The 25,507-nt window shown below is 46.8% G+C and overlaps 1 protein-coding gene across 3 annotated transcripts in view; it reads right to left on the bottom strand.

Moving 5' to 3' along the window:
* LOC138435968 (beta-secretase 2) overlaps window positions 1-21,544 on the bottom strand; it is a 236,949-nt gene extending 215,405 nt beyond the window's left edge. For 2 of the 3 annotated variants that reach the window (XR_011255308.1, XM_069581304.1), the window contains exon 1: window positions 20,518-21,250. Coding sequence is in view for 2 of the 3 variants with exons in the window: in XM_069581304.1 (XP_069437405.1) it covers window positions 20,518-20,817 (300 nt within the window). In the remaining variant the exon portion in view is untranslated. Of the gene's footprint in view, window positions 1-20,517 lie in introns of all 3 variants that reach the window. The other variant, XM_069581317.1, reaches the window with a different exon arrangement.
* Window positions 21,545-25,507: the final 3,963 nt, after the last annotated feature.

Below are 25,507 nucleotides of genomic sequence, written 5' to 3'. Positions count from 1 at the left end.
ACTTTCATAGTTTTGCCAAATGTAACTTTTGTGTTACAAAAATGGCTAAGCGTGGAAGAATTGATGCTTTCAAATTGTGGTGCTGGGGAAGGCTCTTGAGAGTTCCTTGGACTGCCAGAAGATCAAACCAGTCAATCCCAAAGGATATCAACCCTGAATATTCATTGGAAGGGCTGATGCTGAAGCTCCAATACTTTGGCCACCTGATGCAAAGAGTCAACTCATTCGAAAAGACCCTGATTCGGGGAAAGATTGGAGGCAAAAGGAGAAGCAGGCAGAAGACGAGATGGTTAGATAGCATCACTGATTCAATGAACTGAATTTGAGAAAACTCTGGGAGATGGTGGAGGACAGAGGAGCCTGGCATTCGGCAGTGCATGGGTCCCCTGGCATTCTGCAGTCCCCATCTCTGGGTCACACAACTTAGCGACTGAACAATAACTTTTGTGTAAATTCCTAGGAGTGGGTTTCTGAGTCAAAGGGCAAACACATGAATTTACCTAGTCATTTCCAAACTCCCCTCTGTGGTTTTTGTAGGATGGAGTAGCATTTTAATAGAAACTTCTCTTGTAACACAAATGCCTTCAAATGAGCTCTGTAAATTGCTCTTTCCCATCCTTGAATGAAATCATGGCCAAAGCTATATTTTTCTAAGAGCTTTGTGGCAATACATTTATTTTTAGGTATTATAAGTCCTGTCCTGTTTAACATCAAATTTTCTGTGTCTGGCACCCTTAAGGGCCTGCCTTAGGCTCAGGGTTTAGAGGGGGAGGGGAGGTGTGGCTGGATTTATCTCTATTCATTTCTATTTCCCCATCTTGATCACAACGGTGCCTCTGATTTTTCCAGGACTGAAACAGAAGGAGTGGAGAGGTAATGGGCATGAATGTTCTTGTTTGGCTTCGTGGTTGGTAGATTCTGAATGTGGCTGATGTCGACATGCAGGGGTCTCCTCAGAACCACTGTCTCCTCCTCTCCACCCCCACCATGGACTCCCACCTGCAGCTTCCTGGTGTAGGCAGAGCCACTGCTAGCCAGTTGGCCACTTACTACTCCCTCCTTAGTCTCTAGCACTTGACAGTTGACACAGAGGTTGGCACACTTTTTCCACATAGAGCCAGGTAGTAAAAATCTCACTCTTTGACAAGAGACACTTTCTGTTTCATGCACTCAAGTCTGCTGCTGTGGCATGAAAGCACTCTGGACAACATGTGAACAAATCACGTGGCTGCATTCTCCTGCTGCTGCTGCTGCTAAGTTGCCTCAGTCGTCTCTGACTCTGTGCGACCCCAGAGACGGCAGCCCACCAGGCTCCCCATCCCTGGGATTCTCCAGGCAAGAACACTGGTGTGGGTTGCCATTTCCTTCTCCAATGCATGAAAGTGAAAAGGGAAAGTGAAGTCTCTCAGTCCTGTCCAACTCTTAGCGACCCCATGGACTGCAGCCTACCAGGCTCCTCCGTCCATGGGATTTTCCAGGCAAGAGTACTGGAGTGGGGTGCCATTGCCACCTTTCTAATGAAACCTTATTCAGAAAAAAGCAGATTTGGTCCACAGGCCTTAGTTACTGATCCTTGGGATAGTACATAGAAACTCCCTCTGGAGGTCCTCTCTTGTGGGGTCCTTCTGTGGTGACCAAGGTCTAGATTCCTGTAACAGGAACACACTGTGCCCACTGAAAATAAGCACCTTGCCCATACCAGCAATAAAGACAGTAGTGACAAGACTTTTAGACTTGCTCCTCTCTTCCTTGAAGAGTCCAAGGAAAGGAAAAGAAGGACAAATTGTTTGAAACTAGTTTTTAATTATTATTAAGCTATTATTTACCACCCCCTAAACTTCTTCCCTGGTGGCTCATGGTAAAGAATCTACCTGCCAAGCAGGAGACCCAGCATTCAATCCCTGGGTCAGGAAGATCCCCTGGAGAAGGAAACAGCAATCCTCTCCAGTATTCTTGCCTAATAAATCCCATAGATAGAGGAGCCTGGAGGGCTACAATCAATGGGGTCACAAAGAGTTGGACACAACTTAGCAACTAAACATTAATAATGAAACGTAAGATGATCATAAGATGCATCATCTGGAATGCTTTTGGCTGCAGCCCTGGGATTTCTTTGGAAGGAATGATGCTGAAGCTGAAACTCCGGTACTTTGGCCACCTCATTCGAAGAGTTGACTCATTGGAAAAGACTCTGATGCTGGGAGGGATTGGGGGCAGGAGGAGAAGGGGACGACCGAGGATGAGATGGCTGGATGGCATCACGGACTCAATGGACGTGAGTCTGAGTGAACTCCGGGAGTTGGTGATGGACAGGGAGGCCTGGCGTGCTGCGAAGGCCTGGGGTTGCAAAGAGTCAGACATGACTGAGTGACTGAACTGAACTGAAACAGAAAACTATAGATTTAGAGTGGATCAAACAAGTAGGGGTTTATTTTTCTCCAAATCAAGAAGTCTTTTGAAATAGTTGGTAGGCGATCAAAATCCCAGGGAAAGTCAGTGTCAGATCTCTGCTTTTTTACCCTTGACCTCTTGTTCAAGGTCAGAATTTGGCTAACTCTGTTAGAAGTCTTGTATTTTTATCAAAGGCAGGAAGGAGGAGAAATGATAATCCCAGCCATACCTGCCACCGTTATCAGGAAAACACACACTGCCCCTGAAATCCCCCAGGATACCACATTTAAGTTCCACTATCCATAGCTGTGTCCTTAGCCACAAAGCAAGTGACAGTGAAAAGATTCAGGCTGCAGAAAGGGGACTTGGGAAGGTGTTCCAGGTTGATCCCCCAAGTGAAAATATCTGCCACAGGTCAGGAAACAGAATTATGACCATTGCCATCTTTCAAAAACTAGACACAGACGCACATGGTGAGAATATTCCCCATACTCTGTGTACGCACAGACTTTAACTTCCAATCAGGCTCAGAATGTTTCTATTTTAAATATGAAAGATAGCCACAATCACCAGATACTTGAGGAAAGCCTCTAGGTGAGATACAGAGGCACTGACAAACACCTTAAGAGAGGGAGCCCAGGAGAAACCGAGGCAAGGTGGGAAGACGAAAGAAAACTTCAAAAAAATCACAATTTTTCTCAGAGTAATGCAACTTTGAAACAAGGATAGGACACAACCAAAAGAGAAACATTCAGAGGAAAAGAAACTGCTCTTGAAAATTAAAATTAAGATAGCAGAAATGAATATGGAATGTAGAATCAAAAGACAAAGAGATGAGAAATAGGAGAGACCACACAGAAAGGAGCAGCATCTGGATAACAGGAGGTCCAAAAGAGAGACTAGTTACTAAAAAATTTCTCAGAACTGAATGGCATGAAATTCTAGACTGAATAGACACACCAAGCATCCCAGCATAAACAAGACACACCATCATGAAGTTTCAGAATACCAGGTCTAATAATATCACACTTATCTCATATTTAATTCACATACAAAAATAGGAAATCACAATTGCATTAGGCTTATTAACAGCATCAAAGCAAAAGGTAATGTAAAACTAGCTTCAAGACTCTGAGGGCACTTCAGTAGAAAACTCTAAAGTAAACACACACAAAAAACTATTAAAATGAATGAATGAATTCAGCACAGTTGAATGATATGAGATTAATATACAGATATCTGCTGCTTTTCTATACACTAATGAACTAGCAGAAAGTTTTAAAAATCCCATCTAAAATTATATCAAAAGAATAAAATACCCAGGAAAAAATTAACCAAGGAAGTGAAAGACCTATACTCTGAAAATTATGAAACACTAATGAGGGAAACTGAAGATGATACAAAGGAAACGGAAAGACATCCAGAGTTCTTGATATTGGAAGAATTAATACTGTCAAAATGGCCATAGTCCCCAAAGTAATCTACAGACTTAATACAACCCCTATCAGAATACCCATGATATTTTTCCCAGAACTGGAACAAACACTCCTAAAATTCAGATGAAATCACAGAAGACCCCTAATTGTCAAAGCAATCTTAAGAAGAGAACAAAGCTGGAGGAAACACGTTCCCAAACTTCAGACTATACTATAAAGCTATAGCAATCAAAACAGTGAGGAACTGGTACAAAAACAGACACACAGATCAGCGGAACAGAATAGGGAGCCCAGAAATAAACTAATATACCTATGCGTATGGTCAGTTAAACTATGACAAAGGAGGCAAGAATACACAATGGAGAAAAGACAGCCTCTTCAACAAGTTGTGCTTGGAAAACTGGACAGCTACATGTAAAACATGAGGATTAGATGATTTCCTCATACCATATACAAAAATAAACCCAAAATAGTTTAAAGACTATTTTGTAAGACTGTTTTTGTAAATGAAAGACCTGAAACTATAAAACTCCTAGAAGAGATCACAAGTAGAACATTCTTTGACATAAATCATAGCAGGTTTTTTTTTTTGATCTATTTCCTGAAGCAAAAGAAATAAAAGCAAAAATAAACAAACAGTGTCTGATTACACTTAAAAGCTTTTGCACAGCAAAGGAAACCACTGACAAAATGAAAAGACAACCTACAGAATGGGAGAAAATGTTTGTCAATACTATGACAAGGGATTAATATAAAAAATATCTGAACAGTTCATACAACTCAATATAAAAATTTTTTTAAATGGGAAGAAGACCTGAATAGACATTTTCCCAAAGAAATCATATAGATGACCAAAAGGCGCATGAAAATATGGTCAGCATCATTAATCATCAAACAAAAAAGCAAGTCAAAACCACAATGAATATCACCTCACATCTGCTAGAATGAAAAAGTGAAAGTTGCTCAGCCGTGTCTGACTCTTTGTGACCTAGTGGACTATAGGGTCCATGGAATTCTCCAGGCCAAAATACTGGAGTGGGTAGCCTTTCCCTTCTCCAGGGGATCTTCCCAACCCAGGGATCAAACCCAGGTCTCTCGCATTGCAGGCAGATTCATTACCAGCTGAACTACAAGGAAGCCCAGAAATACTGGAGTGGGTAGCCTATCCCTTCTCCAGTGGATCTTCCCAACCCAGGAATCGAACTGGGGTCTCCTGCACTGCAGGTGGATTCTTTACCAACTGAGCTATCAGGGAAGACCCCTGCTAGAATGGCCCTCATCAAAAAGTCTACAAGTTACTAATATTGGCAAGGATGTAGAGGCAAGGAAACCTGTGTACACTGTTGGTGGGAATGTAAATTGGTACAGCCATTATGGAAAACAGTATGGAGGTTCCTCAAAATACAAAACATAGAATTACTAGATGATCCAACAATCCCATTCCTAGGCATATGTCCAAAGCAAGCAAAAACAGTAATTTGAAAAGGTACAGGCACCCAATGTTCATAGCAGCATTATTTACCAAAGCCGAGATCTAGAAGCAGCTCAAATGTCCATCAACAAAGTAACGGATAAAGATGATGTGGTATGTGTTACACATATTATGTACACACACGCACACACACTGGATTATTACTCATCCATAAAGCGAATGCAGTTTGGTTGGCCATTTGCAACAACACAGAGGGGCCTGGAGATTATCATGCTTAGTGAAATAGGCCAGAGAAAGACAAGCAGTGCATGAAATGACTTAGATGTAAAGTCTAAAAAATAAAACAAAGGAATATATATAACAAAGCAGAAACAGATTCACAGATACAGAGAACATACCAGGGGTTACCGGTGGCGAGAGGGAAGTGGGGATGGGCAAGACCAGGGAAGGGAATTAAGAGACTAAAAACTACTATGTATAACATAGATAACCAACAGGATATATTTTGTATAGCAAAGGGAGTTATAGCCATTATCTTATAATAACATTTAACAGAGTATAATATGTAAAAAAATACTGAATCACTATGATGTACATCTGAAACTAATATGATATTGTAAATCAACTATACTTCAATAATAAAGAAAAAAAGTGGAGTTTCTCTATTCACTCTTGGGTGCAGATCAGAGGAGGTGCTGATTCAAGGAGCCACAGGAAATGGGAAGTGACTCCCAGGGACCACTGGCTGTGCTGACCCCCAGAACTCCACCCCCCACCCCCCACATACACACATAGCTCTGGTGAATCTGGGTTGGAGCATGAGGCCCAGATTTGAGGTTCAGCAGGTCCCTTTCTCCCTGGAGGCCTGAATATAAATACTGGGATTTCTGTTCTGCAGCCAACCTCATAGTTCATAAGCCTAGGACAGTGAGCGTTCAAAGAGGCAGAGATGAGCTGGTTCCATCTGCAGTGTCCACTCAGACATGGAGGGGAAGGCAAGGACCCCACCTCTACCAACAGCCCAGCCACTGGGCACTGCAGTATCTCCTGTTTGGGTGGAGTGAGCAAGGAGGGGTAATGGAAGTCACCCATGTCTTACGGGATGAATGAGCCAAAATGCACATACACTTACTGATCAAAGGATGACAGAAAACATTTTATATTTTTTGCAATTTGTATATACTGAAGAATTGACGTTATGGAGACCATAAGCAAATTGTCACATAGGGAATTCTTAAACACACCTGCGAGCCACCCTTGGGTGAACGTGTTTATGGATTAGATGACATGTCAGTGTCCGTGGACCAGGAACTTGGCAGTTTTGTGACCTTGGCAGCCCCACTCCTCCACATCACAAGGCGTCAGCCACTCAAAGGGTTTTGAAAATCCTTATGGTCAGAGTATTTGATCTTCAAAGGAAGTTTTGTGGTTGTTTTTAACCTCAAACAAAATCTCCCTTTGCCCCCCAACCATTTTCTCCCCGTGCTTACAAGTCACATCTTCCTCTTCCAGAAAAAAGTTCAAAGTACACACAGCAATGAGAGGCTCACTCTGGACTGACTCACAGAGGCTTTCATGAGTTAGATTCTAGAACACTCCAGGAAGTTAGGATTTGGGAAGCAGAGCTTTAAAACTCTGCTTTGTGACTCCTGGGCCAAAATGATGCTCTTTAGTGCATTTGGTGGTAGAGAGTAATCATTTTCTTTTATTCCTCACATATTAGCCCAGCCTGGGTAAGCTGTGGTTCCAGGCAGGAGGGGTGTAGTGGCCCCAGTACACTGTGCTCATGCCAATGGCTCTGTGCCCCTGAAGCCTCCTGGGACACGGCCTGACAGCTTCTCTGCCAGTGGCTGCAGGACCACAAACGCGACCTGCATTAGCCCTCACCCAGGACCCACAGGAGTGGGCTATAAATGCCCAGCTCCCTCTCCCTTCAACTGGAAGTGCTGAGTCTAGGCACCATTCCCTCTCAAGAGATCCTGGGGGACTGAGCCCACCACCCACGCCTGTAACCTCTCCCTCCCAACACGTCCCCTCCCCGCACTGCCCCAACCTCTGTGCACCATTCCTGGAATCACCTCTGGAGTGAACTGCCCACCTTACATCCTTTCTCTGTTTCCAAGGGAACCCAACCCAAGGCACCACCTAAGTGGTTGCCTGTACCCTGCCTCCCCCTAGGCACCCCGAGTTTAACTTCCCTTTCTAACTCAGAAACTCTCCTCCACAACCATATTTAACTCCCCTCCCCCAACTCCTCACACCCTGCACACCCTTGGCCTAAAGCTGTAGAGTAACATTTTCACACTTTCAAGGCCTTTATTCTAGTAAAATTGAATCTCAAAGCACAATTTAAAAACAGATGAAGGTGAATCAGCTCTTCCTGTTGTTCAGATGCTAAGTTGACTCTTTGCAACCCCAGGGACTGGAGCACACCAGGCTTCCCTGTCCTTCACTATTTTCCAGAGTTTGCTCAAACTCATGTCCATTGAGTCAGTGATGCCATCCAAATATCTCATACTTTGTCATCCTCTTCGCCCCCTGCCCTCAATCTTTCCCAGCATGAGGGGCTTTTCCAATGAGTCAGCTCTTGGAATCAGCTCCGTATATACATGTATCCCCTCCCGCTCAAGCCCACCCCCTCCATCCCAACCCTCTAGGTCATCACAGAGCATCGAGTCGAGCCTCCTGTGCTATACAGCAAAGCAATTACACTCCAATTAAGAACTTTTTAAAAATAAAAATTAAAAAAACAAAACTTTATGTTTCTGAGGAAATTTTGGTAACAATAAAAACAAAAAGTTTACTTGAAAAAAAAAAAAAAAACCAAAACAGGTGAATGAGGAATTCCATCAAAAACCGGGCACATCAGAGTGACTCCCCACGGCCCAGGATGCTGGTGCTGTGTGCCCCTTCACCTGTCTGGTTTCATCCTGGAACGTGGGCCCCCTTTCTAAAGGGGTCTTTATCCATGCCCATCACCAGGCTGATACTGTACCTCATCACCAAACATTCTCTTTACTGTCTTTACAATCTATCTTCTCAGTAAGCACATAGATTCTAGAAAAACAAGGGCTGTCTTGGTGAAGTTGACTTTTACATCTCAGGGCTTGGAATAGGGCCTGGTATACAGTTGCTGCTACTGCTGCTAAGTCGCTTCAGTCGTGTCCGACTCTGTGCGACCCCATAGATGGCAGCCCACCAGGCTCCCCCATCCCTGGGATTCTCCAGGCAAGAACACTGGAGTGGGTTGCCATGTCCTTCTCCAATGCATGAAAGTGAAGAGTGAAAGTGAAGTCACTCAGTCGTGTCCGGCTCTTAGCGACCCCATGGACTGCAGCCTACCAGGCTCCTCCATCCATGGGATTTTAGTAGGTGTGTAATAAATTTGCCAAATGAAGGAATAAATCATGGTCATCCTTTGAATCTAGTTCAAGATTCTTTCATCTCTTCAATCCCCAGGCAGTTGAGTTAGAAGTGCCTCACGGCATCTAGCAAGAGGAACTAGGACATTAGGAACAAGACGGCCCACAAGCACAGGCCTGATGCCACTGCCCGCTCCTGCCCACACAGATGCTTCTGATGGACAGTCTCCCTACTGCTCTGAGCAGTCACTACCAGGCCTGCTGAGTTGCCACGATTTCAGATCCCTGGTACTCCTGGCTTTTGGAAGCAGATAATATTTTGTTGGGGGAGGGGCTCTGTCCTGTGCATTGCTGGGCACCACCTTCCAGATGCCAGCACCACCCCCCAAACTGTGACAGCCAAAACATCTCAGAAGCAGACGGTCTTAAGAAGAGGTGGCAAGAATACATACACAGAAGAACTATACAAGAAAGATTTTCATGACCCAGATAACCAGACGGTGTGGTCACACACCCAGAGCAAGACATCCTGGAATGGGAAGTCAAGTGGGCCTTAGAAAGCATCACTACGAACAAAGCTAGAGGAGGTGATGAAATTCCAGCTGAGCTAGTTCAAATCCTAAAAGATGATGCTGTGAAAGTGCTGCATTCAATATGCCAGCAAATTTGGAAAACTCAGCAGTGGCCATAGGACTGGAAAAGGTCAGTTTTCATTCCAATCTCAAAGAAAGGCAATGCCAAAGAATGTTCAGTACCACACAATTGCACTCATCTCAAACGCTAGCAAAGTAATGCTCAAATTCTCCAAGCCAGGCTTCAGCAGAATGTGAACCATGAACTTCCAGATATTCAAGCTGGATTTAGAAAAGGCAGGGGAACCAAAGATCAAATTACCAACATCCCTTGGATCATTGAAAAAGCAAGAGAGTTCTAGAAAAACATCTACTTCTGCTTTACTGACTATGCCAAAGCCTTTGACTGTGTGGATCACAACAAACTGTGGAAAATTCTTAAAGAGATGGGAATACCAGACCACTTTACCTGCCTCCTGAGAAATATGTATGCAGAACAAGAAACAGCAGTTAGAACTGGACATGTAACAACAGACTGGTTCCAAATTGGGAAAGGAGTATATCAAAGCTGTATATGTCACCCTGCTTATTTAACCTATATGCAGAGTACATCATGTGAAATGCTGGGCTGGATGAAGCACAAGCTGGAATCAAGATTGCCAGGAGAACTATCAATAACCTCAGACAGGTAGATGACATCACCCTTATGGCAGAAAGTGAAGAAGAACTAAAGAGCCTCTTGATGAAAGTGAAAGAGGAGAGTGAAAAAGCTGGATAAAACTCAACATTCAGAAAACTAAGATCATGGCATCCAGTCCCATCACTTCATGATAAATAGATGGGGAAACAAAGGAAAGAGTGAGACTTTATTTGGGGGGGCTCCAAAATCACTGCAGTTGGTGAAATTAAAAGACACTTGCTCCTTGGAAGAAAAGCTATGACCAACCTAGACAGCATATTAAAAAGTAGACATATTACTTTGCCAAAAAAGGTCCATCTAGTCAAAGCTATGGTTTTTCCAGTAGTCATGTAAGAGATGGACTATAAAGAAAACTGAGCAACAAAGAATTGATGGTTTTAAACCATGGTGTTGGAGAAGACTCATGAGAGTCTCTTGGACTGAAAGGAGATCCAACCAGTCCATCCTAAAGAAAATCAGTCCCGAATATTCATTGGAAGGACTGATGGTGAAGCTGAAACTCCAATACTTCGGCCACCTGATGAGAAGAACTGACTCATTGGAAAAGACTCTGATGCTGGGAAAGATTGAAGGTGGGAGAAGGGACAACAGAGAATGAGATGGTTGGATGGCATCATGGACTCGATGGACATGGGCTTGAGTAAGCTCCAGGAGTTGGTGATGGACAGGGAAGCCTGGTATACTGCAGTACATGGGGTCACAAAGAGTTGGACACAACTGAGCAACTGAACTGAACTGACTACACTTAAAAATATCTCCAGGGATTGCCCAGTGACCCCTGCAGGACACAGTTTCCCAGAGTGTGACTTGCCAGATCCAACCAGTCCATTCTAAAGGAAATCAGTCCTGGGTGTTCATTGGAAGGACTGATGCTAAAGCTGAAACTCCAATACTTTGGCCACCTCATGCGAAGAGATGACTCATTGGAAAAGACTGATGCTGGGAGGGAGTGGGGGCAGGAGGAGAAGGGGACGACAGAGGATGAGATGGCTGGATGGCATCACCAACTCGATGGACGTGAGGTGATGGACAGGGAGGCCTGGCGTGCTGCAATTCATGGGGTCGCAAAGAGTTGGACATGAGTGAGCGACTGAACTGAAATGAGTTAGACTTACTTGCTACCTCTGATATAAAGCTCGATAACACCACCTTTTGAGAGGGCTGGAAACCCAGAAGCTAACATTCACATCACTCACATTTTCTTTTTTTTTTCTTTTAAAGATTTTTTTTTTGATGTGGACCATTTCTAAAGTCTTTATAAATTTGTTACAGTATTGTTTCTGTTTTATGTTTTGGCTTTTTGGCCCTAAGGCATGTAGGATCTTAGCTTGGTGACCAGGGATCAAACCTGCAAACTTTGCTTGGGAAGGCAAAGTCCCAACCACTGGATTGCCCAGGAAGTTTCTGCTTTAGTGAAAATGACCACTGTCCTCTTGAAGACAGCAGGCAGCAAAACAAGTGTTACTAGAACCATTTGTAACAACTTCTTATCTGTGCTGGAAGAGTGCCCCAGATGGTGGCACCCATCAAACAAACAAATGGTTATGTGTTGGCAACAAGGTAACCACAGGATGGGTGAGGAAGCCCCAGAAACTTTGGCAAACAGAAAAGTGGAATGTCCGCTGAATCTTAGCATCTAAAATATGGCACTTAGATGTGTATGTCTCTTAAACTTTCATTTTCCTAGTAATTCATTTTCATTGATTTACAAATTACTGCTCAGGACAGACTGCAAATTTCAAAAGGACGCAGTCAGCACAGAGATTTTTGAACAGCAGGGCTTTAGAGCTCTTGCTCTGCAGAAAGTGCATAGCACCTTTCAAAATTGCCAAATGCAAGCAAGCGTCTGGAACACAACTTGCTGGAGGTAGAGATTTCCTAAGCAGTCAGCATGCGTGCTAAGTCACTTCAGCCATGTGTGACTCTTTGGGACCCTATGGACGATAGCCTGCCAGGCTCCTCTTCCATGGGATTCTTCAGGCAAGAATACTAAAGTCGGATGTCATTTCCTCCTGGGTGGGATCTTCCCCACCCAGGCTATGAACCCATGTCTATTACATCTCCTGTGCTGGCAGGCAGGTTCTTTACCACTAGCGCTACCTCACACTTAAACAACCAGGCTTCAGGAAGAGGAAAGAACCTGCTGCTTCCGCTCAGGAAATCACACGGCAGAGGACACTGTCTCTGTCACGGCCTGCAAACAGTGTCCCAGGGCTGAGACCAGGCCGGCCACTGAAGAGGTAGCTTGCGGGTGGGAGATGGAATAACGGGCAGACTCCCAGGCCTCGGTGCAGACTGTCCTGTCTGGTCAGTCTGGACTGGGTCTTGGGAATCTGAATTTTAAACCAACTCTACAAAGTGTGCTTGCTTCCCAGGTGGCTCAGCGGTAAAGAATCTGCCTGGGTCGGGAAGAGCCCCTGGAGTAGGAGCTGGTAACCCGCTCCAGTATTCTTGCCTGAAAAACCCCATAGCCAGAGGAGCCTGGAGGGCTACAGTCCATGGTGTTGCAGAAAAGTCGAACACAACTGAGCGACTAAACAACAACAAACAGGTGTGTTTGGTCCCCACCCCAGCCCCCTGTGGCCAGCTGGTTTACAAAGCAAGGACTCCAGTTTTGGCCTTCCAACCAGCACCATGCGGCCTGCCTGCTTCCCGTGGCTTGAACCAGGTTCCACATCTTCACAGACCCCAGGTGATGTACCTACAAGCAGCTGCTGAAAATTAGAGCTATCAGAAGGGCTCACAAACAAAACAGATTATAATCACTGAGTGCTGGGGCTTCTAGAAGGCATCTCAGGTCACGCGATCCAATCCCCTAATTTACACGGGATGAAACTGAGGCCCCGAGCGGCTGGAGAACTTGTTCATCCACACCAGTATTTGGTGAGCAGCCTTTCCGGGACCAACACCAGAAACGCCTAATTCCCCAAGGCTGACAAGCAGGAGACGGTGGCTTGTCAGGCTGAGAAAAGCTAATGAATTTCCCCAGGAGACAGCTCAATGTAGCGAAGATGGCTCTGAATGTTCCCTCTACGGCTTGGGGAATCCACACCTCCTTCACAAAGCAGCAGCTTCCCAATTCCGGCAGCGCATCCTGCCTTGAAAGGGAGTCAGAGCTGATTATCCCGCTCCCCTGAGGCTGCCTGGAAAACTTGGATTCAATGCTTTCCACCCTTTCCCCCCACAGTGCCACTTTCTGAAGGGGCTGCTTTGTGGTGGTTCTCTTGGGCTTCTGGCACAGGGTTGGCAGGCAGACAAACTGAAGCAGTTTTCAACCCCCTCCCAAGAAGGCCATTTATCCAGCACAGGGCTGAGGTGGGCTGGAGGTCTACAGGGTCCCTGCTATTGTTCTGTTAGTAGCTCAGTCCTGTCCAACTCTTTGTGACCCCATGGACTGTAGCCCACCAGGTTCCTCTGTCTATGGGGATTCTCCAGGCAAGAATACTAGAGTGGGTTGCCATGCCCTCCTCCAGGGGATCTTCCTGACCCAGGGATTGAACCTACATCTCCTGCATTGCAGGCAGATTCTTTACCATTTGAGCCTGCAGGGTTCTCAGGAGGGCCGGGTATAAATCCTCCTGTGCGTCCTCAGACGAGTATGAGATGGAGTGAGAGGTTCCCACTACCCTGTAAGATGAAGCCAGCCCAGAGCACCACCCCTTAACACTGCAGACAGTCCTCTTCATCTTCCTAAACTGGCAGGGCTGAGATTGTGTGTTTCCACATACAGGTATATGATGCACCGTATAATAAAACTTGGAAACACTCAACCTGATACCTGTGCAGGGCAGCAAGCATTAACTCAGAAACAAACCTACTAGCTTTGTTTCTCCGCTGGGGTGATGTCAGCCCTCCAATAGTCTCTTTACTCTTCGAGAACTCCAAGAGCAAAAAAACTATTTTTTTATTAAGTAGTGATAGATTAAAAAAAAAAAAAGTCAAATAGTCCATCTGGGCAAGGAGATGAGGAACGGAAGCCACGTGACAGCCAGTCCAACCGTGTGTCACACACACATTTCCCACAGCTTGGGAAATGGCCCAGAATATGGCACATACACCCTTACTCACACTGCGTGTGTGCGTGCAATCCAAGTCTTTGTCACCCCATGGACTGTAGTCCACCAGGCTCCTCTGTCCATGGGATTCTTCAGGCAGAATACTGGAGTGGGGTGCCATGCTCTCCTGCAGGGAATCTTCCCAACTCAGGGACTGAACCTGCGTTTCCTGTGTCTCCTGCGTTGGCAGGCACAGTCGTTACCACTAGCACCACCCGGGAAGCCCTACCCACACTGCACCATCACAATGTATGCACAAGTCACAGAAGCCCAGGTGAGCCATCCACCTGCCTCACCGGTGTGTTCCGTTTCCCAGGTGGTATCTAGTGTCACTATCGAACAATGATTCCAGTGTCAACACCCCGCCTGGGCTGGGCAGGCAGAGCAGAGAGAGTGTAAGGAGGGACCTGTGACAGATGGCAGGGGAGCCAAGTGTATGCAGAAGGCCCATTGTTCGTCCTAAATGGGGGCTCTCAGGCTCAAGGGAGCCATGGCTTGCTCGCCATCAGATAAGACCCAATGCCTCCCCCTGCTGCCCTCTGCTTGGGGCCGGGGTGAGAGTCAGCAGCCATGACCCTCAACCTCAGCCCAGGTGGACCCTGAATCCAGAACCAAAGGCCTGACCTGCTCCTTTCAGTGTCTGAGACATAAAATAAACCTCAAGGCATGCTGCTCCACCCTACGGGGAAGGGAAAGTGGTGTCAGGTCTAGAGTCCTCTCCTCAGGTCCAACACAGTCCACTGTGGACACAGCCCATCGTGGAGAAGAAATCAACCATAGCAGTGGCTCAACGAGACCTTCCTCTTATAGTTTTAGCTACACTGAGTTCAGCGATCATTCTAGGAGCAAACAGGAAGCCCAGAGGAGGTCAAGCCACCTTCTGACGACATAGGAAGTCAGGAAGAAGTCAAGAAAGGGCTGTGGATGCTTCACGGAAAAGCACATGTATTTCATATCCTATAGATTCCATTGAAAGGGGAGGACAGATGCCTTCCAAAGTCTTTACGACATGAAATGCAAGCTTACAGCATGAGTATCTGTGAGTCATAGGTATTTAAACACCAGTGATCCGAGCCTGCCTAAGTGGGCTTTTCCCAGGTTATGCAATGATTCCAGCAATTCTGGAATTAATGCAACATGACAAGAGACATTTTAAAATTTTAAGTGATTACTCTCTAGTGAGGAAACAGACAATGAAATACAGAAAATAACCCCAAACCTTCCCCTCCTCGACCTCCTGCCCTGTCCCACAGCACAATATCGTGTCACAGACTCTGTGTCAACATAGCACCAAAACCAGCATGTGCTGCGGCCTTTGATGAAAATTACACTTGAATTCCAAATTAAAATAACAGGCCATTAAAAGATGGGAGAGAATGAAAGGAAAAAGATCTACAGAATGATAAACTTTGAATGAACTTGAGTGGATTAAATTATGTGTCCCTCTGAACCACCACCAAAAAGAAATATTAAAACCGTGAACCCATGACCTGTCTTGAGAGTTAAAATCAAGCCACAGTGAAGTTGGACTGGGTCAGGACAGGTCCTAATCCAATGACTGCTGTTCTCATAAGAGGAAGCAGATCTGGACATAGAAACACACATGGGGTCTGGGGTGGGGGAGTGGTGTTACAGGAAGACAGAGGAAGGGATGGGAGGACGCAACTAGGAGCCAAGAAACAACACGGACTGCCTGGAGCCACCAGCAGCTGGAAGAGGCAGGAAGGATCCACCCTCAGAACCTTTGGAGGGAGTGCAGCGTGCTGACACTTTGATTCTGAACTCCTGGCCTCCAGAACTGTGAGAGAGTACATTTCTATTGTCCTAAGTCACCTAGTTTGTGTTCTTGCATTACAGCAGCTGCAGGAAACTTAAAATAACCAGTGAGAAAGGGGAAGCACTGGGAGGTTGTCACCTGCCCATCGTCACGTATGAAATACCGCTAGGACCCAGGACACTGCGGTGGCTCCAGGGTGCTTCCCACTATGCCCAAGTCATTCACAGACAAATGTAGGTGGTTCTTTAAAAACAAAAGTCATTGCAGGGACTTCCCTGGCGGTCCAGTGGCTAAGAGTCGATGCTCCCATTGCAGGGGGGCAAGGTTGAATTCCTCATCAGGGAACTAGATTACCAACTAAACATCGTTCATGTGACAACTAGGAGTTTGCACATCACAACTACATGCTGTCACTAAAGATCCCTGATGCCTCAAGACCCAGTGCAGCCAAAAAAATAAACAAACAAACATTTTGGTGGTCGGGGGAAAGACACTGCAGTTCAAATAGCAGCATGCACAGCACTGAAATCTTCAGACTGTGGACCCAGGCAGACCTGATGGTTAAAGTCAGCCCAGCCACTCACCAGCGTGGCCAGGGACAAATGACCTGGCTTCTCTGAGCCTCAGTTTCCCCATCTGAAAACTGAGTCAAACAACTGTATGTACTTCACAGGGCTGTTGGAAAGTGAGAATGAAGTAATCTGGGCAGAATGCTTAGCGTGGTGTTCAGCACCCAATCAGCCTGAAATCAAGGTGAGCTACCAGTACACAGTTGTTAACAATTTCTCAGATTCTGCCTCTCCAAGTTGTTTGGAGCAGATTCCTGGGCCTGGTATTTCATGATCCTCTGTAATAAGACCTTTGATGTTGAATTATTATTCCAAAGCTCTGGAAGGGCAACTTCCCCCACCTCAAGCAGCTGGTGGGAACCTGGCGTTGGTTTCTGGCTCTTTCCATGCGAGTCATTTGTCCTGGCTTCACTGTCTTTAGTCAGTTACCTTCTCAATTCATTCCATCAAATTTCTTCTTGCTGGCCTTTTTCCAGCCTCCCCTGAAGTGAGTTTAATGTAATTTGGGGACACTGGGTGGCTTGTTCTGAAAAAGGCAAACCTTTAAATTGTATATGAAGGATACATCGTATCTTCAGTCCAGAATCTTTCAGGTGACTGTGAACTGAGAAGCCAATGAGTCCATGTTTGAATGAGTCCGTGATTGAAATGTGCAACCCCTAATAATTTGTGAGCTCTTTACCTTCAAATGTCTAAACCCCAAAATCACTTTGCTGTCTGTTTTATCCATATTAGCGGAGATGACAGAAAATCTTTCAACAGAAACCCAAAAGCCTTTTTGAAGCCATTACCAAGTACAAAGCCTCAGACCTTTAGCTTCTCTAGTTGGATTTATTGTGTCAGCATGAAAGTCTTTTTTAAAAAAATAATGGAAATTGCTGTAATTATAATCACTTTAGAACACCAGTATTATTATTAATAAGACCAAATTACATGGTTCAAGCAGCTGCTGGTTCTCTCCTGTTAGGAGGAAGTCATGTAATGGTATCAGAGCCCCAGCTCTCATCTCCATGCCAACATGGGGCTGCTCACATACGGGCTTCCGGGTGGATGCCTGTGATGCCTTGGAAGGGTGTCAGGGAACCCAGTTCTTGATTAAAGCACCCAAGGACTGAACACATTCCCAGCCTTTCCCAGGAGAGAGCAAGGAGCATGGGGCTCTGGTTCCTGTTGAATCTTCTTGTACAGTCTCTCCCATGCATGCCTGGATCCAATTATTCAGGATGCTGAGGCTTGAGCCTCACCCTGAAGGAAGGGGATGCACAGAGGGGTGGCTGGGGCTGGGAGAGTCCAGTCTGGATCATATGTTAAGTTCCTAATACCTGAGGGTGCACAGTTCAGGGATCTCTGGTTGATGAGAAAAACAAGAGGCAAAAAAACAAAGAAAATAAGACAGAAGGGAGGAAGGGAAGGGACCAGGTGTTTGCCAGGTCATTGAGAACTTGGGTTCTGGAGTCCAACGGCCTGGGTTCAACTTGTGGTGCTTTCTAGAGCTTTGCTTTTGCCTTGTCCCATTGCCGTGGGAAAGCCACTCAACTCCAAACTTCAGTTGTGCTGTCTACTAAATGGGGGTAAGAACTTGGGGCCCTTCTGAGGATTCCTGGGGAAGGCACCTGGAAGGCATGTAACACGGTGCTGGCCACAAGGGGAGCCCTCCATACTATCTATGACTATCCCTCCATTTTCAAAAGATTCTCTTGAATTTACAACTCCATTTTTCTCTCCACCTAAGCAAGTTTTATTTTAGGCTTCAGAAAATCAGCAGAGCACATATGCAGGACTCTTGGCAATTAACAGAGCAGGAAAACTTCCATTAAGTTCAGAAGTCACCCCACAGCTGCCCTCTCTTGCCTGTTACAGACCCCCAGTTAGTGGTCCGGGATGTCTCAGGAGGAGGCAGGCAGAGAATGAATTCTGATTTACTTGTCATTAACACCTCAGAGTTTACAGTAGGCATTTGGAATGAGCACACATGAATTCTGCTATAAAGCAGCTTATTACTAAATCAGGCCAAGGAAAAGGCACAAAATATTTCACTTCCCGTCAAATGTAAAAATTAAATCTAGATTGTTAAAAAGAGCCTTCCCTGGAAACATGAGAATGTATAACTGAGAAGTAACCTTGAATGAACTACTTCCTTGGCTTCGGTAAGACAGCAGCATAAGATACTCAATACATTCTTCTTAAATCAATAAACTTCGTCATTTTAGAGTAAAGGTGATTGCACTAATTAATAAAGACAAACTATTATTTGAGAGTCCCTGGGACAGCAAGAAGATCCAACCAGTCCATCCTAAAGGATATCAGTTTTGAATATTCTTTGGAAGGACTGATACTGAAGCTGAAACTCCAATACTTTGGCCACCTGATGCGAAGAGCTGACTCACTAGAAAAGACCCTGATGCTGGGAAAGATTGAGGGCATGAGGAGAAGCGGACAACAGAGGTTGAGATGTCTGGATGGCATCACCGACTCAATGGACATGAGTTCGAGTAAACTCTGGGAGTTGGTGATGGACTGGGAGGCCTGGCGTGCTGCAGTCCATGGGGTCGAAAAGAGTCGGACACGACTGAGCGACTGAACTAAACTGAACTTTGGGTGTCAGGACCCACACTGCCCAGATTAATTTTTGTTGTTGAGTCACTCAGTTCTGTCCAAGGGATTTCCCAGGCAAGAATACTAGAGTAGGTTGCTATAGTTGAGAAAATTCTCTTCCACTCAAAACATCAAGACACACATTCCCAGGTGGTAATGATTATTTGTTCCAAAAGATTATCCTTGGGCCACAAGAGAGGTTCACCCTCAATATCTCCGCGAAATCTCCTGAAAAATGAAATGTACCAGACTCTCACTGCCAGCGCATGATCTCACGTGGTAGCCTTCACCAGTACCAACCTCTCCTGGCCAAGTTAAGCTTTGTCAGCTGACTCCCTCCCCCTCGACTTCCCACTGCCCCCCAACCACCCTCCACCGGAAATGCCAAAAACAGCCCTCAGATGAAAGGCAAGCAGAATCAAAGTTTTGAGCCGCAATACATTTTTGAAGGCTCTTCTCTTTTCAACTAATTAAACAAGTATAGAAGTTATTCAGTGGGGTTTCTTTTTTTAAAGAGATTAGCATGGCATGTCTTTCCTCTTAAGAAAGTCTTGAATAATTTAATTAGAATTACACCGAAGTCATGAGTATGTGCTATTTATGGAGGAATCACAGCTGAATTAAAAACCAAATGACAATGTTAAAAATAAAAATAAAGTATCTTCAGACAGCATATTTGATCGATAAGAAAAACTTGACTTGAAATCACAGATTGAGTACTCTGGAAGGAGGAGGGGAGCCAAATCTACTCCTAGGATTTGGTTTTTCTTAAAATGACCGGGCCTGGGCACATGGGTTTCTTGCTACAAAAAAGTGCTAATAACTGAAAATCAGGATAAGATCGCTGTTTGATTTTAATTTGCCATTGGGAGACCACTTGGTCTCCGGGAGTCTGACTCAGCCCATGTTTTTTTCCCAGTCCCTTTACTGCATTTAGCACGTTCCATACACGTGCATAGACTCTTTCATCGGTGCTGAGGGCCCAGGCAACCTGGAGCCGCTGGGCAGCTCGGAGGAAACTGCCAAGCCAAATCGGAGAGAGCAAAGTGGCGCCGTGGAAGCACGGCTCCTTCCACCGGCAGCCAGCGAGCCAGCCTGCTAAGACAGCGTTGCTTTGAGCTGAGACAGATAAAGCAAGAATCCCTTGTAAGGGGTACTGCGCCGTTGGAGGCTGGCCACGAGCCTCCTGAGCGATGAGACAGCACGGGGGCGGGGGTGGGAATATTAGCGCAAAGTGATTTCCCTCGGATCAGCAGCATCGCTCCCTGAGCCCACCAAACAGTCTCTTCGCTTAAAAGAGGTGTCGTTCGCCAGGGGCAATGCCGTTAGAGGCAAGTTACAGGTCTCTCGCCTCGCAGGCACATGGTGAGGAACAGCTAACAAGTTCAGAAGCACGCACCCCGGCTGCGCCGGGGGCTGGGCAGCTCCGCATCCCGAGTGCGCGCGCCCTGACTCCCGACCTGGAACCCCGCTGGGTCCCCAAGATCTCTCCGGGGACAGCTGCTGCTGCTCTGTGGTAGACGCTAAGCTGCGGGGGAGGCACAGCTGGGCGCCCCCAAAAGTCCCCCAGAAGCCCCCGGCTGCAGGGCGCCCAGTCGGAGAGGGCTGGCTAGCGCGCACCGACCTACCTTCTGCGGGGGGGTCCCGATCTGCATCTCCAGGTAGTAGCCGCGGCCGGAGTCCCCCTGCAGGTTATCCACCATAGCCAAGAAGTTGGCCGCACCCCCAGCGGGCTCCAGGGCGAGCGCCAGGCCGTCCGCGCGGGGCTCAGCGGGGGGTCCGGGCCCCGGGGTAGGCACAGCCCCCCGGCTCGTGGCCGAGGCCACCCGGAGAGGCAGCGTGAAGGGCGCGGAGGCCAGCGCCGGGGCCGCTCGTAGGAGCCACTGAGCCAGCAGCGGCAGCAGCAGCGCCCGGGCCAGCGCGCCCATGCCCGCGGTGGGGCTTGGGGGGCGCGCTGGGCCGGGCCCGTCCCGTCCGGCGACAGCGGCTCAGCGACTCGGCGGCGCGCGGGGCTGCGGGGCAGGGCTGGGCGCGCAGCGGGGCCGGCGGCGGCGGACCGGAGGAGGAGGACCGAGAAGGAGGCGCGGCCGGAGCGGGAGGAGGAGGCGCCGGAGCCGCCCCAGCCCGCGCCAAGTTCTGCAAGTTGGTCGCCGCTGCCCCCTCTGGCGGGCGGCGGCTGCCCGGCAAGGGCCGGGCCCCTCCCCGCCCCGGCCAAGGTCAAAGCGAGGCGCGGGGTGCGCCCGGGTCCCCTCAGGCTGGCCCCGTTCACCCTCGCTGTCTCGGGCGGCGCCTCTTTCCCGGGAAACTAGAGTCCCCAGTTTCCTCGGAACGCGCCCCGCTGCCGCGGCCAACGGATGTGACGAGGCTCATCTGATACCAGAGGGGAAAGTTTCAGGAACCCTTAAAGGGGCAGCGAGGGCCTGAACGGGCTCCCTGGCCCCGCGCTCCAGGTGCCCCGCAGGTGTTCCCCAGCCTCGCAGTGGCGGGGGCTGCCAGGGGTGACGTGGGGGTCAGAGGGAAGTGCAGGGAATCGTAAAAACGCAGCGAGCATCTCAAGGAGTGTAAGAGTCTGCGCCTCCCCTCGCCAAGTCCGTCCCTGCAGCCTTTCAGCCTTCCCGGAGTCCAGCTGCTTCTCGGGGCATCTTCGTGCACTGCGCACCCCCACCCCCAATCCGCGTTCCGCATCCCCACTTTTGAGGCCCCTGAATGATTTTGACGAGATCTTATTGGAGGCTGGGAGAGGTGAGGGTTTGGAGAGCCGGGCGAGGACGCGAGAGCTTTGGAGACTTCCCCCTAAAAAGCCCGGGGGAGGTGTGTGTGGGGGGGGGGGTTCTTGCTGCTGTAGCTGCGCCGGCCTCGGTTCTCCTTCTGCGCGCAGCGTTTCGGCTGGGAGGTGGCGTCCGCAGCTGGCTTTGAGCCTGGTCTTCTTTGCCCCCTGCTCGACCGTAATGCAGATAGGATGCTGCCAGGAGCTGCACTTCACCTGCCCTAGGACTCCCTCACTCCATCGGGCAAGTTGCAGTCATCATCCAAAATCAGGGCCATTGAATTTACAGCTCTGCCTCCATCCCTCCCGTTCCCGCTTCCCCCAAGCTCTCCACGGACGGTCTAATTAATACTTGTTTAGCCACAGACACCAAGGCAGACCCAGAAATGCATTCAGTAATGCAAGCGATCAGAGTGATTTTATTTTAAATATTAAACGCAGGGGGGACAATTACACGAGCTGAAATCCATTGATTTCTACTGAAACGGGGAGTAGACAATGCTTTCTGCCTCCTCCAGCTGAATTATGTTGGCTGTTTTTTAAAAAAACCAACAAGCCCATCTTCAAACAGTAGGGAGGTTAGAGGAATCTTCCCTCCTCCCTGCAATTTCCAGTTACTGCTACTCAAGATTTGATTTTTACTCCTATCTTCTCAATTTTAGAATCATGTCTAGCTCTGCAAGGGACCCTTATGTCAGAGATCTTCAGCTGTATTGATTTTCAGATGACTTTAACTATAAATCATACTTTGCCCAAACTATATCCCAACTTTAACAAATCCCTGGCCACGCAAAAAAAGGCCCGTTTGGGTCCTGGGATATAACCTAAGTTGATATTCCTCATAAATCTGCATAGTGATTCCAGAGCTATTATATTCATATATTCACATTTCAAATTCAAGGTTGGAGAAGTGTAATTTTTTAAAAAATGATTATTTATACTCCTCAGTGTCCAGTCTTGAGGGGTTCAAAAAGACAACGAGACAGCTCTCCGAAGACTGCAACCTTGTAAAAAAAAAAAAAACCATGAAATTTATTAAGGACATTGACACACGGGCTACGTGACATAGAAGTTCAACATAAGAGACATTTGCTCTAATAATTAAACAGCCCAGGAGAAGTTTTTAAAAACCGAGTCTAATTAAGGTTTGTCCTTCAGGAAACTCCTGACTCCATCTAATATGAGTATTCAGGAGCTTTTCATTTTAAGAGGGCTTGTTTAGGTTTGTGGGTAAACAGATGCAGTAAAATATAGTCACAGAGGACCTCAGGCAGTTTTAATGGAGGGCAGAGCTGCCGCATCAGAAAATAATGCAGACAGAAGTGACAGCATCTGATGACTGTCCCCTGGGTGGCATTTGTTTTTATGAATGGTCTTAGAATTCTTGACCCCTGCTCAGAACTATGGTGCTGGCTGGATCTGGGAAACAATCATTTCACTTCCAGGTGTTTTAACTGAAATTATATGTGGCAGTCCTCCCATAGGGTGGCTTTGGGTTTCTTTTACAGCATCCTTGAAGGGCTTCAAGAAATATCAATCTCAGATATGCAGATAACACCACCCTTATGGCAGAAAGTGAAGAGGAACTAAAGAACCTCTTGATGAAGATGAAAGAGGAGAGTGAAAACGTTGGTTTAAAGCTCAACATTCAAAAAAATAAGATCATGGCATTTGGTTCCATCACTTCATGGCAAATAGGTGGGGAAACAATGGAAACAGTGAGAGACTTTATTTTCCTGGGCTCCAAAGTCACTGCAGATGGTGACTTCACCCATGAAATTATAAGACACTTGCTCTTTAGAAAAAAAGCTGTGATCAACCTAGACAGCGTATTAAAAAGCAGAGACATTACTTTGCCAACAAAGGTCCATCTAGTCAAGGCTATGGTTTTTCCAGTAATCATATATGAATGTGAGAGTTTAACCATAAAGAAAGCTGAGCACTGAAGAATTGATGCTTTTGAACTGTGGTATTGGAAAAGACTCTTGACAGTCCCCTGGACTGAAAGGAGATCAAACCAATTAATCCTAAAGGAAATCAATCCTGAATATTCATTGGAAGGACTGATGGTGAAGCTGAAACTCTAATACTTTGGCCACCTGATGAGAAGAACTGACTCCTTAGAAAAGACCCTGATGCTGGGAAAGATTGAAGGCAGGAGGAGAAGGGAATGACAGAGGATAACATGGTTGGATGGCATCACCATCTTGATGGACGTGAGTTTGGGCATGCTCTGGGAGTTGGGGATGGACAGGGAAGCCTGGCATGCTGCAGTCCATAGGGTTGCAAAGAGTCGGACACAACTAAGCGACTGAACTGACTGACTGAGTGAAGGGCTTCTCCAAGGAAGAAACCACTTTTCCCTTGTGGGTGAACAATAGAGTGGGAAGGGAGGAGGTGACCCCTCACTCCTTGAGGACAGCCCTGCATCCTCTTCAGACTGGCCTGTGTTCCCTTACTGTACTCATAGCTCCCCCCTCTCCTTTCCCTCTCCTTCTTACCCTTCTTCTCCCCTCTCCTCTCCTCCCGTTCCTCCCTCTAGCCTGAACACCTCCACTCTCGGCCACACTCTTTCTTGGCCCACTCAGGAGCATCAAAGCCCTGCAGTGAGATGGTCCTTCCCTCCTTGCCATGCCCCTGAATAGCAGGAGGTGAGATAGGGTCTCACATCCCAGCCCACATTGTTCACCAGGGATTCCTTCCATGGATACAAGATGTTCGGCCAGAAAGGTTGTCATTGATATGTGTGCTGATGGTCCTTGGCTTATACACTGGCTCCGAGTTCCTTTGACACCAGCAGTTCTCAGAATTTTTGGTTTAAGTTCCCTCTTAAAAATTGACCCCAAAGAGCTTTTATTTATGTGGGTTTTATCTATCAACAGTCAGCAAATTAGGAACTAGAAGTGAGAAATTTTAACAGTATGTAGTAATTCATGTAAAATAGCTATAACAAAACCACTACACAGCAACATCAATAACATTTTAATAAAAACTAACTTTACTTTTCAAAAGATGAGAAGAATCACGTTATTTTTGCACTTTTGCAAATCTCTCTCTGGCTTAATAGAAGGCAGCTGGATTGTGATATCTGTATCTATATTCAGTCTATCAGGAAGCTGCTGGAAAATTCTGTCCAACAGGCAGGAGAGAATGAGTGTGAACAAGGCAAATAACATTTTTGTATTATAAAAAATGTTTGGAGCTAAAGGACCTCCTGAAAGGGTCAGTCTACGCCTTGAGAACTGCTGCTTTGCAATATCTTTTTGGTTTTTATGTTTGCATCTTAAATAATTTTCAACATAAACAGAGTCCTTTGTACCAGGCACTATGTCAACAATGGGAAGGAAAAAGTGAAATAAGAGCTGGTCCTTAAGTTTGCAGACTAGACCCAGGAGCCAGTCCCAATATCCTAGTGATGCCTGGCTTCCCCAGACTTAGCAGGAGGGGATCCCTGCCACTGTAGCCAGAAGAAGCTGGTCCATTGATCTCTTCATTCTCCTGCAGCTTTATTTCCCACCTGCCTCCAGGTGCCTTGTAGGCAATATCCGAACATTTTGGTTAAACGTTTCTCTTTTCTCTTTTTTTAAACCTGCCCTGATCCTGCCCCTCTGCAGCTAGTGCTTCTAATCTCCTGCCCTCTGAAAATGCTGCCTGCACTCCCATCCCAACTTCCACCCTCTCCTTTGCTCCTCACTTACAAGTCCCCATCCACACATGGACAGGCTGTGCCCTGGTGGACAGTCTCCAGCCTTATCCTACTCAGCCCCTGGGTAACATTATCCATCCACATCTGGGTTCTCCATCCACATCTCCATCAAGCCTGACTTTTCACTAGAATCACCCGGGGATCC

Source organism: Ovis canadensis, chromosome 1, assembly GCF_042477335.2.
Source record: "Ovis canadensis isolate MfBH-ARS-UI-01 breed Bighorn chromosome 1, ARS-UI_OviCan_v2, whole genome shotgun sequence".
NCBI classification, from domain to species: Eukaryota; Metazoa; Chordata; class Mammalia; order Artiodactyla; family Bovidae; genus Ovis; species Ovis canadensis.
Note: the sequence above shows the minus strand (reverse complement) of the source record. Positions and strands in the feature narration are given on the sequence as shown.